The 15,920-nt window shown below is 42.9% G+C and overlaps 1 protein-coding gene across 2 annotated transcripts in view; it reads left to right on the top strand.

The window, feature by feature from the left end:
- Positions 1-8,874, top strand: part of LOC139746912 (relaxin receptor 2-like) — a 227,995-nt gene extending 219,121 nt beyond the window's left edge. For both annotated transcript variants that reach the window (XM_071658693.1, XM_071658625.1), the window contains exons 17-23: positions 280-441; positions 1,660-1,805; positions 2,754-2,901; positions 3,249-3,378; positions 3,884-4,074; positions 4,338-4,493; positions 4,860-8,874. In XM_071658693.1, the coding sequence (XP_071514794.1) occupies positions 280-441; positions 1,660-1,805; positions 2,754-2,901; positions 3,249-3,378; positions 3,884-4,074; positions 4,338-4,493; positions 4,860-5,041 (1,115 nt within the window). In that variant the 3' untranslated portion in view covers positions 5,042-8,874. The remainder of the gene's footprint in view (positions 1-279; positions 442-1,659; positions 1,806-2,753; positions 2,902-3,248; positions 3,379-3,883; positions 4,075-4,337; positions 4,494-4,859) is intronic.
- Positions 8,875-15,920: the final 7,046 nt, after the last annotated feature.

The raw sequence follows: 15,920 nt of genomic DNA, 5'->3' as shown, positions 1-15,920 counted from the left end.
TTTGTCAGTACTCCAAACCTCGGATTCCACAAACCACCCTGACATTGCCCAATCCAAATCTTCACGAGCCAACTGAACGTTTATTAGCCCATGTAAGACGACTACTTGAAACGCCTGCCAACATCAACAATCGAAATTCTCCCCAACAACCCCACCTGTGCCCACCCACCCTACTACATCTGCGCACTTAAAACCCCCACTTCTGCCCACCCACTCTGACATTGTCCATTCACCACGCCCCTGCCCACTGTAGCACTCAGCATCAGCCTCTCTCCACAGGGGTGTCATCGTTCGAGCACTTGCTGGTGTGTGTGGAGCTGCGGGTAGCGGTGTGGCTGGTGGCTCTGGCCACGCTGGTGGGGAACCTCACCGTGTTGGGCGGTCGCGTCCTCTCCAGGGACGACAACAAGATCCTCTCCCTCTTCATACGTAATCTCGCAGGTTAGTAACGCTTGAAGCTCAGTTCCTTCTGCCAACAGCGACTAGCGATAATCACCCTCAACTGGGCGGCGGTGGTATCGACGTGGTCAGTAACCAGCCACACAGCCACAGAGAATTCTAGCTCGTCTCTGGAAAGATAAAGTGACTTCCTTTCTCTTATTCTCGTGTATCTTCCTTTCTTCTCTACACTGTTCTCTTGCGTCTTAGCTCTTCCCCTTTCTATCTATATTCCTCTTCGAACTCGTTCTATGTACTTTCGTCATCAACGACTGTATTTATTATGCTTCTTTACCCGCTGAAAAATCCCTACGATCAACTACAGGTCCCTGGTTGTGATAAGTCAATTTCTTATTTCTTGTCTATGTCTCTCTTTCAACCGAGATGACCTTGACTGGGGAATTTTAAGGCCTTGCCAGTGAGTGAAGTGTCATGATGTGATATTTGTCCTAATCACAGAGGAACCTTATCGTCTCTGTGTGTTAGACGATGACTCATGCGTCTCGCTGAAAGCATTGATTGCCAAGTATATCACTGAAAGTATTAGTTACCATGTACGTCTCGCTGAATGCATTGTTTACCACGTATGTCTCGCTGAATGCATTGTTTACCACGTATGTCTCGCTGAATGCATTGTTTACCACGTATGTCTCGCTGAACGCATTGTTTACCACGTATGTCTCGCTGAATGCACTGGTTACCACGTATGTCTCGGTGAATGCAGTAGTTAACACGTATGTCTCGCTGAATGCATTCTCTACCATGTTTGTCTCGCTGAATGCATCTGTATTTCTCCTGTGTACCAGGGACGAGATACAACTTTTGTACCCCGTTGTATAAGATATTATTTCCTTACATCCAACTGAGTGACGCGGTTTTCCCTTGTGAGCAAGTGATTTAAGATTGTATTCCCTTGTGTGCCAGTGAGTGAACTACTATACTTTTATGCCCACTGAGCCAAGCGGTGCCTCCCAAACAAGGGGGGTTCGTTAGTTCGAGCCTCTCTGAACACTGATCGAATCCGAATACATCATATCGAATCGGATTGTCTACCTCTCTAGAGTAAATCTCTACACTGAGTGGGTCATAACAGCAACAACACTGTAACGAACGTAACATTACCTGACTCTCCAGCAACAGCAGTAATGTGAAACGCCAAGGGATCATTCGGGAAGCAAAGCAGTACCATTCGAAGTGTCTCTCTCTCTCTCTCTCCCACAGTGGCGGATCTCCTGACGGGGCTGTACCTGGTGGTGGTCGCGACCAAGGACCTACAATTCCGGGCGGAGTACCACGAGCACGCCTACTACTGGATGACTTCGTGGCAGTGTACCGTCACTGGCGTCCTGGCCATGATGTCAGCCGAGGTAAGACAGTCGGGTCGAGCAAGGTCACTCGCCAAGTGACGGCGTCAGCAGAGGTGAGATGTCAGGTCACGTCAAGTCGGGAGATGCGAGATCGTCTTGGGGTCAAAATGATCAGAAATGTGACGTCACATGAACTGATACATTAGGTCATGCTAAATCACTTATCAGTACCGAGGTAAAGTATCAAGTTAAGGTTTGTTATTTGTTGGAAATGTGATTATCAGTTGATATAAGACATGAGGTGGAGTTATGTCTCTTAGCGGGAGCATGACGTCAACAGAGATGAAAAATCACATCATTCCAGGTCACCAGGGATGTGGCGTTGACCATGGGGTGATATTGGGTTATGCTGGGCTATTAAAAGCCATATGAAGTCTGTTATGGTTAGACGTAAGGGAGCAACGGCGATATCAATTCTTAGATGTGTGCCATCAGCTAATCTGGTATATTTTCGTGCTAAGTTGGATTAATCCAGTGACAGAGCTACTGAGATGCAAGGGTATACAAATAGATTATGTAATTGCTAGTGTCTGTTAGATGTTGGATCTCTGATCTCATGTACAGTGAGTTCTCTTACCACACATTCTTAATGCATCCAGGACCTCTGCCTCCTCACGCACCTTATGAATTCAATTCAGCCCCCATAATTCCATATGCTTCCATGGCCACCTCCAGGTGTCGAAAACATCCAACTTCCACCAGGTTCTCTCTGGTGAGATTCGCACTTGCAACGAATTCTCTCTCTCTCTCTCTCTCTCTCTCTCTCTCTCTCTCTCTCTCTCTCTCTCTCTCTCTCTCTCTCTCCTGGATGTATGAAGTAAAAAAGCCAAATACAGTTAATGGAAAGAGGCTTATCATATTTGCTTCAGCTATGATTAAGCCAGACAGCTATGAAATTACTAGTAATTACATAATTACTCTGAATAAACACGTTCTGTGTGCGTTTAGGTGTCTGTGTTGATCCTGTCGTTTATGTCTGTGGAGCGGTGGGTGTGCATCACTTGGCCCTTGGGTACACCCAAGCTGTCCTTGGAGGGAGCTAAGGTGGCCCTGGCTTGCATCTGGGCCACTGGCTTCCTGCTTTCAGTCCTCCCAGGTGAGTCCTAGAGTTAACGTGCTGACATAGAGTTAACGTGCTGACACACACACACACACACACATACTGATGTCCTCTTCCTGACGCAATGAAATATATTTTGTCAAAATATAGTAGTTTCCTGCCAAATTACTCAATACTGTGTGGGCAATATATGCGATAATTGTTTTTTTTCTTTGGATGTAATCAAAACATTAACTGAACTCAAAGACTTTGAATTCTCTCAATCATCTAAATGTTTTTACTTTGAAAATGAGTAAAATATCAACTAGATAAACTGTCACTTCTGTTGACTATCTTTGTCGTCGATCTGTGACTGTATCCTCCTCCTCCTCCTCCCGCCCCAGTGCTGTGTTACAGAGGTAAGCAGAGGTTTTACGGCATCAACGGGCTCTGTTTCCCGCTGCATCTAGATGACCCATGGGTCCCCGGCTGGCTCTACTCCGCTCTCGTCTTCGTCGGCATCAACCAGCTCGGGTGAGTCGGTGCCACAAGGGGAAGAGATGGTAAGCATTTCCGTAGCACCAAGAAATACAGATGGGGAAAAATTGAGATCTGAAATGGTGGTGAATATCCAAAATGGAAATGTTTTTGCTCCTCTGGCATATGATACGTACACAGTGGGCGAAAGTAGCTGGTTCAGAAGACTAGGGAACTTGCACAGAGTAGTCAATGATATAATTCCTCGGCATCATCTGCCTACAGTGCCTTCCTCACTCCTCTAAGTTCTGCAGTCATCTCCCCATTGAGTAAGTTCTCTGTCTCACAGGCCTTTCTCTATCTCGCAAGCCTCAGTATCTACTTATATTTCTCTCTGCTCTCCTTTTCTTTGGTCAAAGCATCATTCTCTCTCTCTCTCTCTCTCTCTCTCTCTCTCTCTCTCTCTCTCTCTCTCTCTCTCTCTGAGTGGTGAGAGAGCCTTCTTACTATTCTTTATCTCGTTCATGACGCCCAAGTGTCACGTTCTTGTCATGCTTGCCAGGGTGGTGCTGATCCTCTTGTCATACACTGGGATGTTCTGCAGCATTCGGCGTACTCGAGCCAACACCCCGCTCTCTCTGGGGGACCGCGAGTTCGCCATGCGCTTCTTCTTCATCGTCTTCACCGACTGCCTCTGTTGGACGCCCATCATCATCCTTCGCATCCTGGCGCTTGCTGATCTCCAGATCTCACGTTAGTAGCCGGATGATCAAAATGATGCAGCCCCTGTAGGATCAATACCCACTTCTGGCAAAATATCATTGAGCTAAGTAACAGATGGGTTTGAAATACGATGGTGAAAATATTCTTCATATACAAATTCATCACCCCTACGTTGGGGTTATATATATATATATATATATATATATATATATATATATATATATATATATATATATAAAGTAAATGGTCATACATTTTCAAGTTATGTGAATCGTATCTGTATCTACCCTCAGCTAAGTTGTACGCCTACGTGGTGGTGGTGCTTTTACCCATCAACTCGGCCCTCAACCCCTTCCTCTACACCTTCACCACCACCAAGTTCCGCTCGCAGGCCCTCCGCTTCCTGACGGGACGCGGTGTGTGTCGCTGGCGCCCAAGAAGAGATTCAGGTAAGATGTAGACCCTTCTCCATTTCTCGGCTCGCACTGCAAGCCATAGTGTCAGCTGATATCATACCTATGTGAATAAAGACGTGAATACACAAAAGTAAATACCAGCACTCTTCCTATATAAATGAGTCAACATGGGCCATTCTCTGCATCTGTCTCTACCTTCTTCCTTCACTAGTCGCTTCACTCATTCTCACGGCTTTATTCTTTTCCTCTGTTTATCGACAGTTTATCTTACGTCTCGTAACTCTATCTATTATTTCCATGAACCTATTCTCCCACCTCTCTCTCTCTCTCTCTCTCTCTCTCTCTCTCTCTCTCTCTCTCTCTCTCCTGACCATCTTTTTCTCCTCTCGTCCTCGACAGAGTCGGAGGCCACGAGATCTTCTTTCTTCAGAACGACCACCTGCAAGCTGGCCGGCGGCCGAGACCTGCCGACCCTGCACAACGGCGCCTCCCACACAGTCGACGACTCCCTCGTGCCGGAGGTCTCGAGGGTCTCGTTGGTCAGGGATGAGATCTCGAAAACAGAGACCACCAAACTGTGAATCGAGACCCAAGGAAAGGTGAGGTGGGTGATTCTACCACCCACCCTAACCCGGCCACACCAAACTCACGAGTTTTCATCTGTCGACACCAGAGTAGTAGCGAGTCATTTCTCGAGAACGAATCAGAGTCACTTTTCGAAAACGATGAGTTAGTGACTCGTTGAGGCTACAGTGTGTGTGTGAGTCCATCACACTTCGATACAAAATGAGTCGCACGCCCCATCTAATGAGTGAGTGATTCATCTGGACATAACACTGAATCTCTCGTTTAATCAGTGATTCACTCGTTAAAACTGAAATAAAAAGAGCCGAATCCAAGTTTGGAGTCGCCTGATGAGTTTCGACTCCCCTGTCAGAATCTGTGTTCTATGACTCATTTGTCTTCTCTTCCACCAACTGGAACAGAGGTGATGCCGGGAAAGGAGGAGAAACTAACTGTGAAAATAAGTGAAAATGACAGTGATATGACGATGAATACGATGACTCTAGCATATCTTAGCAGAGCAACTGGACTTACTGTGAAAAAGACATAAACAGTATGATAAAGATGATTGACCGATGTTCAGCAGTGAAATGAAGGCCAGTGATAGTGTGTGTGTGTGTGTGTGTGTGCGTGTCGGGGTGAAGATGAGGTTCAAGGATACGGCAGGAACTATTAAAAACCAGGTTTGAACCCAGTCATTGTGGAAAATTATTCACTGCATGTTGATCAGCAGAATTATGACAACATGGAAAAAGGAAAATGTTCAGGATGCTTGCAAAGAAAATGTACAATGTTCAGAATGCAAATATTAAAGATGTGCAATGTTCAGGGTGCATCAAGAAAATATGCCATGTACAGACAGCAATTACAGAATATGTACAATGTTCATCACGCAGATATAAGAAATGTGTAATGTTTAGGATGAGAATACAGAAAATGCATAATGTTCAAGATGCATACAAAGAAAGTATGCAATGTTCAGGATGCGTAATGAGAAAACGTGTCCTGATCGGGAGGCATATAAAGATGTGCAGTTTTCAAGATCCATGTACAGAAAATACGCAGCGTTCAGCTAGTAACTAGATGATAATGTACAATGTTCAAGCCATGCATAAGCGAAATGTACAATTGTTAGTCTGCATGTAAAGAAAATATGCAATATGCTCAGACCTACTACCATGGAAGTGTGCAATGATCCCGCTGGATATAAAGATGATGTGCAGCGTTCGCAAAAATGACCAAAGATCAAGTGAAAAAAATATATGATTTGATAAAAGGCAAAGAAAACGGTAAAATATATGATTTGATAAAAGGTAAAGAAAACGGTGGATGTCCATTCACAAGATGTGTTGCTTCTTGTTTACGACAAATACTTTCAAAGGAAAATAATAGCTGAATACACACACACATGTTCGCATTGTGTTGCTGACCATGATCCTTGCACGGGACTGCCCTGGTTCGAGTCCTGCTGCGCAGCATTGAGCCCATAGCCAATCCCAGCTATTCGTCTTCCTCCTGAGGCTGGTTCATGTATGGGTACCTGGCTTAGGCTGGTGTGTGTGTGTGTGTGTGTGTGTACGTTATATTTATACAAGGTTAAGAGACGGGGCAACACGAGTGTCAAACTCTCGGTAAAATCCAAGTATTGATCGTAAATAATTATCACACACACACACACACACACACACACACACACACACACACACACACCACTGGAGGAGGAGGAGAAACGACCGAAAGATTTTCCAGGAAGCTGAACATGAAACGTTGCTCTTACGTCGATACATCGGTCTTGTGTGGCCAGGGTTCGGAGCGCCCAGCAAGAGCGACCTCAAGAGGATAGTCATTTCTCTCCTGACCTGCCCTCTGGCGGCAGTGAGCCAAGTGCAAATGAAGAACCGATTAGATGTTTGCTTCTCAGTGTCTGTGTTTCCAAGTGGATCGTATATGTTAGAAAACTCGGTAAACTTTATTCTTTGAATATTTTCAACTGTGTGTGTGTGTGTGTGTGTGTGTGTAAACACGCACAAATGTATATAGTGCATTCATTGTTGATGCACAGGTCTCATACCTCAGTAGACATCTAATGATATATAGATATATAAATGTTATTTGCTAGATCTTCGTCGTAGCTTAAGATTTTTTTTTCTTGATATTGACCTGTCTCTCGGAAGAATTAGTCGTGATGAATATCAAGTTGGAGACGATATTCTTATATCTGTATATTGATAAGGTCTTGTTCACCTCAAGTGTTGAGTTCCTTATAAGTCACTTCCACTTCCAGAAAAGTGTCAAAGTCTTGGTGTACACAGAGGTTTCAGGGTTGTCTGTTATGGGATGTGAGTTTACCTCGTGTGTCACTATTATAGTTTTAAGAGATAAGTTACGAGCCAGGTGTAATTACTCAGTGGTGTGTCTATCCTTGTGAGGAAATGTTATAGCCTTTAAGAGGAACTACAGATGTTTGCTTAGCCTTTAAGAGGAACTACAGATGTTTGCTCATATGTGTTATGTGTGACTGTTGACTGATGTGTGGCTGTGGGAGTCCCAGTTTAGGGCAGGAGGAAAGAGGTATGGCTGTAAGGTTCCTTATGTGGCGAGGGTTCAGAGAGGTAAAGCTATGGGGGCTCGGTTTGTGGCGAAGGTTTGAGGAGGTATGGATATAAACGGATGTGGCCTGCCTTCGTCTGTTTCCTAGCGCTACCTTGCTAACGCGGGAAATGGTTTATCGATGTTTTGGCCCTGAGTGGAAGAAAACTCAAGAGTAGTAGTTTAAGAATGACTTACGGGTAAAGTCGGGAGCGTGTGTTAGGGTGAGAGCTAAGGCTGGGGTAGCACTTCTGCTAGAGAAGGAGTTGTCAGAGTGTGTGTGAGTGTAAGGAAGTGAGCCCCAGACTGAAGCGGGTAAGAATGTAAGGGGTGTTACGAGGATGGATTGAAAACTCTTGTGCACCTGACTAAGAGAAGATATGTTCAGACAAGACACGTTACAAGTACAGAGAACACAGAGTAGACTAGAATGTGTTGAAATGTTTCTAGCAAGAAGAATGTGACTAGCAGTGGTCATGAGGAGTGATATAGAAGGTTGGGAGGGGGACTTACCATATGGTGGTAATAAGCCAGTTAGCCTTTTATCATAAATGGCAAAAGAACAACTATAAATGACAAAAACAGAGGAGAGAAGTAGAGTTGTTGAGGGATCATTGAAAGTGTAACGCCAAACGTCCAAGAGAACGTAAATGGGAACCTAAGATATACTGAGTAAACAGTTCGATATGTGTGTGTGTATGAGGCAGTAAAGTGGAGGCAGGTGATGAGTACATTATTATCAGCGCGTGGAAGTGTGTGTGGGTGTGGCACTGCGAGTTCATGTTATGGAACGCGAGAAGCAGCAAGATGGTAGGAAAGTGCACTGTACTTTGCTGAGGTGAAGAAGAGTTTGAAAGAAGGTGAATCCTCATTGAGAAAGAGGTGATGGAAGAACGAGTAAAGAGCATCTGTCTCGAACGAGAAAAAAAAAAACAAGATAGCATAGAGAAGGAGAAAGAAGAACAAGTGAGATTCTCTAGATTAAAATGGATCAAATTTCAGGGAGAATTAATTTTTTTTTTGCTTGCTACTTCTGAAGGCAAACAGATGCAGGAGGGCGGTTTGTGTGGAGAGCGAGCGTGTGCTCGACAAGCCTTGGAGTCTGCTGGTGACGCAGGAGGAAGTTTGCAAAACATGGCGAGAGGAGATTTGAGTCATGATGGGAGAAAGATAAGTGACTACAAATAATGTAGGATTAAAGAGAGAGAGAGAGAGAGAGAGAGAGAGAGAGAGAGAGAGAGAGAGAGAGAGAGAGAGAGAGCAGGTACATGAAACAAATATTGCAAATGAAGTACCGTTCAGTAATGAACGTAAAGATTGGAGCAGCTGGTATAGTATAGAGAGAGTGGTGAGTAGCCGGGGTGAAAGCTGTGGTTGAATGAATTTTGAAAGTATAAGAGAAACGTTCGTGTGTGTGTGTGTGTGTGTGTGTGTGTGCGCGCGCGCGCGCGCGTGCCCGACAGCTGGGGGGAGGGTAGTAGATTGGTTCCATTATGTAGAGATAAAGGAAGTATAGATGTAAGGATTAACGAAGACTGTTCTGAGCGACAGAAAAAAAAAAAAGTTACGTGGTAGCTTACTGATCGATCGTGTTACGAAAGAAAGGACGTGTCAACACACGGTAAAAAAGGCGTAGTAGATTTAGGAAGGGATTAGTATCTGTAAGCCAGACATTTGTATTTCATGTACTGATGGAAATTTCAGAGGAAAAAGTATATGGATTTGGAAAAGACATATATTTATCGACTATGTAAAGGAGAGAATTATCTAAAAAGTTCTGCTTCTAAATAGTCTGCACTGAAGGTCTGTGAATGCTGTTAAGGCCATCTATAATGAAAGCAGTTCTTGTGTGAGAGTAAGTGGCTGTATACGTAAGTGGTTGTATGAGTGTTTATGTAAGTGGTTGTATAGGTGTTGTATGAGTAAGTGGTCTGAATATATATATGAGGGTAAATTAAGACTGGGCAATTTCACCATAGCTGTTTATTTCCTTAAGCACAACGTCATGACCCATATGTATGATGGTGTTAGGCTGAAGGCCACAGTGCTGTCTTCCTCAAGGGGTTGATGGGTTTAGGGATGGGAGAGGGACGTTGTTGGGTCAGATGAAGACGAGGTGTGGGTGATGGCGGTGTTGTTTCTTGAATCATGGTGTGGAAGCAGACTGTAAAGGACTGTCACTTGCTCACTAGTGTCTTGGATCATGATACCTTCGCCGAGGGTGAGCTACCAAGATCCATATGCATTGTAAGGATTTATGTGGTCTTAGAACTATCCCCAGTATCTGATGAAGGTCATAAAAGATTTTCCTATTAGTGGTTGTAACTTGACGTTGACGTCTTTAACGACCCTGGCAGTTGATAGGCTTAAGGTCTAAACAACCAACCAACCAACCATCCTATGCCACACGGAGTCAGTTCATGGCTCAACAGAAAATGGATGATAAACATCCCTCGATTGTATGGATGGAATAGAGAAATTTAAATCAGAAAACGAGAAAGTTTTGTCAAAAAACGCCTGACACAGATCCAATGTCGTTACTTTGAGACTTGTGAATTCTGTTTATCAGACTTTAGATCTAAATTATATATGACTGTTGTCTTATATACTGATCAGATAAAGATTGAAAAATGGAAAGTAAAAGGGTTTAATCATTAAGAATCGGATATGTCGGTAATAAAAGCATTTTCGTAGCCGTTCAAGTTTACTGCTGTACTTTGCTGCAAAACACTGTCTCAGTATATATAAGATGCAGTTACGATATAAGTGAAGCAATGGAGCTAATCTCTGATCCACATCATTCATGAATCTCGTGCAGACGTTAGACACGGTCTCGTCCATGTTGCCAACGCCATCTGTTGTTCGATATCATTGCCATCGAACGCCACTTTCTAATCACTACCAGTTATTTCTCCATAACTTGTAGCTGTGCTTGATGGATAAACGAGTGACCGAACGTCCTCGCTTTATTCTGTGTCTTAAACTCGCAGAGAGTGAGAGTATGAATCGTTTCATTCACTGAATGACTCAGGCTGTTGGGTTGTACATAGCGGAGATCAACTCTATGGAGGGACTCTATATACTCTTTGTTTTGAGGAGAAAATGAACCAAGGACACTTATAGAAATTAATCTATTGTGGGAGAGCAATGGAGAGGATAATGCTCGACATTATCTATCTGGGAGTGAGGGATAGAAGTGTCCAATATGATGTTAAGATTTCTGTGTTGGTGAGGACGCCTCTAGCCTGAAGGAATATTTCGGTGGGAGGCTGCTGGCATGAGAGGTTTAGGTGAGAAGTCATTGACTTTACATAAGGAAGGGGACAAATGGATGTATGTGAGCGGTGAGGTGGTAAAAGCGTGTTGAATGAGGTGGGATATTTTGTTATGTATTACCTTAGGTAGTTTTTTGTGATGTATAGTGTGTGAGTCTTCCGTGTACTGTGTGGGATATCCAATGTACAAAGAGGGAGGGTAAGTTATGTAAATCTAGAAAAGGTGGCTTTAGGGCACTGAGCTCGGAGGCTTGTGTATGATGATCGGAAAGAATATTGTAATATACGGGAGTTGAATCTTTTGTACACTGAACAGGTAAGGTTGTAGATAATATATTTGTGTTCGTTTGCTAAGAGTATGAAGGAGTCTTGTGCTTTAAGTGTTCCTGTGTGAAGACGAGAAGGAAACTTGGTACACTAAAGAGTAAGGAACTGAGGAGCGTGGTTTATACACAGGGAAACCGTTACATCTGTCAGCACCAGAGATCCCGATTGGGATATAGCTGATCACGGACGAAACCCTGAGGAGACTTGCTTACACAACAACTTCAGCCATACCTTTCAGGTGTTCACGAAAATATCAAGATTAATGGAATCCCTCATTGATGGTGGTACTCTTGCACTGTGTCCATTTCATACACTAAGAGGAACTCTTAGAAAACAACTCCATTGATGTTTTCAGACTCTTCTTCACTTTAAGGTTTAAAGCATTGGTCTCGCTGTATATAAACCTTTATCCTGTGTAGTATCCCGTCACTCTATAGTGTGTGTGTGTGTGTGTGTGTGTGTGTGTGTGTGTTTCCCTCGAGTGCGCCATATGTAAATGTCATATGTAAATAAATGTCTATTGTCATTTATGGTACTTTCATTCTTTCGTCCTCCTTGAGTATCCAGTACTTGAGTGACTTGCCTTTATTCTCCTCACAGGCTATGGACCCTTCTGCTTTAACCCAGAGATAGCACCTTGATATATCCCTATATACCCCTCTGAGGACGTAGACGAAAGAATTCTACCTTTGTATTCCCTGTGTGTCGTAGGCGACTAAAATGGGCAGGAGGCGGAGGCTGGAACCCCTCCCATTCCAGTATTTCAACTTCTAAAAGTAGTTAAAGGAGGAGGAGGAGTGCTCATCCAATCCCCCAAAACGCTCAGGTTGGGGGTGTCTGAATGCGAGTTGGTGTAACAAGTTTAGAAGAACGGAGGACATAGGTGGTACATAGGGAGATAGGAACACTGATATTCTGGCTTTCGGTAAACGGAGCTCAAGGGGAAGGTGCAAGGTTGGTTTGGGAAAGTCTCTTGAGGTCAAGTTTTGTGGGTTTAGTTTTAGGGCGAGAGCAAAGGACGAGATGGAATCTGTGATGAGGGAAGAGTTGTGGCAATACGTGAAGGACTATAAAAGAAATTGGTTCAAACTGATGTGGGTAGCAAGTGGATTACAAGACCCAGGTGATTAATGATGATTATGTACCAGATAGCGAGAGGAGTAAGGAAGAGATACGAATGTTCAGGGAGGACCCGAATGAGTTTATAAGCAATTCTGCTTATAATTTGAGTGCAAGTATAATTGTTAATCATAAGGTATCCATCGTGAATAGCAATGGTCAACAGCTTCTGGATATGTGCGCTAAAATATGGACTGGAGGTTGGGAGTAATTGGTTTAAAAAGGACATGTATGAGTAAGTATACACTGGTAAGTCGGGTTGATGGTGAGCGGGGTGGGGCTTCAATTATCAACGCGGAGAGCAGGTGGGCACTAATTGTAACCTGACATCTGCCCTTCCTCTCCTTACATTGTGTGTGGACAGGGTTAATCTGATAGATGCTTCTTGATTATCATTGGTCACATTAAAATGGTCAAAGGACATAGTTACATTATGCTCAAATGTGCCAGAGATCAAGCATGATTCGATTGCATTTCTTTCGCCGAAACGATTTGATTTAGCTATGGTTTTAGCTCCTTCCCAGTCGACATGGTGACCAAAGGTAGCCTTATGTTGAAGTAAGCCGTTGCTCTTTTGGGCTATCCTGACACTGTACTTATTTTGTGAGATCCTAGTCTCCAAATATTTCCCGATTGTCCAATATAGATTGGTTACAATCTTTACATGGGACTTTATAAAAACTAGTATCATTTGATTAGCTGTTTTTGATGAGGGCTCTCTTGATGGTGTCATATTTGAATGCTAATGTACAAGTAGTAAAGTTTGTAACCAATTTCATGTTGGACAATCGGGAAAATATTTGGAGACTATTGTTCTTCTATTCGATGGTATGTAATGTATACAATGTTCACAACGCGACACTGAGGCAACGCTGCCTTAAAAATGAGTCTTTGACTAAAAACATTTGTGTAAACACAGACACAACCGCAAGACGCCAGTGAACTCGGGGAACTGACAGTAGCATCTAGTTGGATGATGATGATGATGGATGTATCAAGGTTGTACAACTAACCCAGATTTTCTCTTTATTTCTAAAGGGTTTTCAAAAGCTGACGCTTGCGCCATCATATCAGTGCACTAGTAACTTGTAAAGGGGAATGTGAAGAGAACGATTAGGGGTAAAACTGAACCAGCTCCTGAGTGACACTTGACCGAAAACGTGTTTGAGGAGGAACTAAGCCTGTTGAGGAGGAAGGGATGGAGGGGTAGAACGCTACCCTGGGGGTGCCTGGCCCCAAGGGGGACTGTTACCCTAGGGGCCAGTCGAGACGCCGGGCCTGAGCTCCTCTCTTACCAATTTCTTAATCCTACTTAATCCTATTTCAACTGTGTAGCAAAAACCCCCTCGTCAACACTTCCTCACACCTTCCTGCGGCGCAGGAGTCCCTTTCTACCTTCTGTAGGGCAGCCATAACGCTCAGGAAGCAGTCTACGTCAACCGAGAGGAACCACAGGTTGTAAAGTGTGGTGATTATGTGCGTGTGTGTGTGTGTGTGTGTGTGTGTGGATGTCTCTGTGACAGAGGAGCCGTGAGTAAGTGTTCAGCGTCTTCATCTGAGGTAGTTGAGTCGTGGGCATGAAATCTTTCTCAACGTTACATGATACTCTACCTCCATTGTCCTTTGTTTATGAGCTCCTTCCTTGTCCTACTGTGGGGTCTTCTCTTTGTAAATTCTTACAAAAATAGCAAAACATATGAGACGGAGATGGCCTTCATGAACATTACTAGGCTAGCCCCCTCCCTTCATGGTCCTGGGGTAACTGGCAATGAATTTACTTTACCGCACATTCATGTCGGTCTGAGTGAAGGTTAGAATGATGAAAAAAAGAATACTTTTATTTCAAATCTTTACTGTAGAATAAATCTTCCACATTTGTACCGTAAATCATGAACAGCAAAACTATTAAAAATCGGCCAGTAACGATGCATACAATCTTAGAGAACACTTACACAGACATTAACAAAAAAATTTTGTAAACCAATCATAAAAGCAAGCAAACTATCGAGAAAACACAGGAAAAAGTTTGCCCAAAAACCAACAAAAAAAAAGCACGGTGCGCCTTTAAAACACGTTAATAACATACAGGAAAAAATATCATAAATATTAAAGCTCCAAAGTAATATGGAAATTTAGCAAGAAACGCGTACAAAAATAAAGTCGTGCAATACATATAACAAACACAACAAAAAGTAAACATAAAGCCACCAAAGTAGCCACAAACATAACAGAAATCACATGCAAATGTACTTAAAAAAAAAAAAAAAGGTAACCTCTTGTTTACTACTGGCTGGACTTCAGTGTGGTGGTCTTCATACAACAGACATTTATATTAGCGTAGTTTAGATGAGGTTAGGGAACGATAGGTTGAGTAAGGTTAGATGAGGCTGAGCTGCGATAGTTTAGGTAAGGTTAGATGAGTCTAGGATATGATATTTTAGATAAGGTTGTATGACGCTGGGCGACGATGGGTTAGGTAAGGTTAGACGAGGCTAGTTATATTTTGGTTAGGTATGTTTTGGTTAGGTAAGGTTAGATGAGTTCAGTTGGGTTACGATAGGTTAGGTTAGGTAAGGTTACATGAGGTAGGGTTCTTATAGATTAGTAAGATCAGATGAGATTGAGTTACGATAGGCTAGGTAAGGTTAGATGAGATTAGCTTACGATAGATTAGTAAGATTGGATGAGGCTAGGCTACGCTAAGTTTGGTAATGTTAGTCGGGTCATTCGATATTAAGAGAGTGAGGCCGCTGGACGATGTAAAAGTTTTGGGAAATAATCAAGTTTTCAAAGTAAACCCAAGAAATGTCTCTTTAATGGAAAATACATTCATGACGTTGTCTTCAGCCTTAATATTAATGATGTGAGTGGCTTTAATGCTGATGATGTATGTGGCCATTGTGTTCTGTTGATATGTGTGGCGCTGATGTTGGTGTGTATGTTTTCAAGGCTGGAGACGTGTATGGGTTTTGATGTATGCGGCCGTGATGATGTGTGTGTGATCTTAAGGTTGATGTTATGTGTGACCTTAATTTTGATGATGTGCGAGGAATTAATTTTGATGAACTGAATAGTTCAGATGTTATTTGTGGCATAATGTTGATGTGTGAGGCTTAAATGTTCTGTTGATATGTACGGCTTTCAAGCTAATGTTTATTGTGGCCTTAATGTTTATAGCGTTTATTGTCTTACTGATTTACGTTGTCTGTTTTGATGGCGTTTGTGGCATTAATTTTGATGATGCTTGAGGTCTGAGTAGATTATTTTTGTACCCTTAATTTTGATGACTTGTGTGGTATTAATGTTAATGTATATGGTCTTGATGATGTATGAGGTTTTAATGGTGATGTTGTGTGTGGCCAATATGGAGCAGGATTCACTTTTTTTTTTTTCTTAGAAGGAATTTTCATCAGTTATCCCCGTTGATTCACCATTTAGGCTCTAAATACATCCTTTATGTGGGTGGCTGGTATAGTGAGATTAAACCCATGGCTTCGGTAAACGGCTCATCTTTCAGTGGAAAAAAAAAAATTGACTTTTTTTTTGGGTGGGCCACAGCTTGATGCATTTACAAAGAAACACTAGG

Source organism: Panulirus ornatus, chromosome 1 (genome assembly GCF_036320965.1).
Source record: "Panulirus ornatus isolate Po-2019 chromosome 1, ASM3632096v1, whole genome shotgun sequence".
Taxonomy (NCBI): domain Eukaryota; kingdom Metazoa; phylum Arthropoda; class Malacostraca; order Decapoda; family Palinuridae; genus Panulirus; species Panulirus ornatus.
The sequence above is the reverse complement of the archived record's forward strand: the minus strand, read 5'-3'. Positions and strand labels throughout refer to the sequence as shown.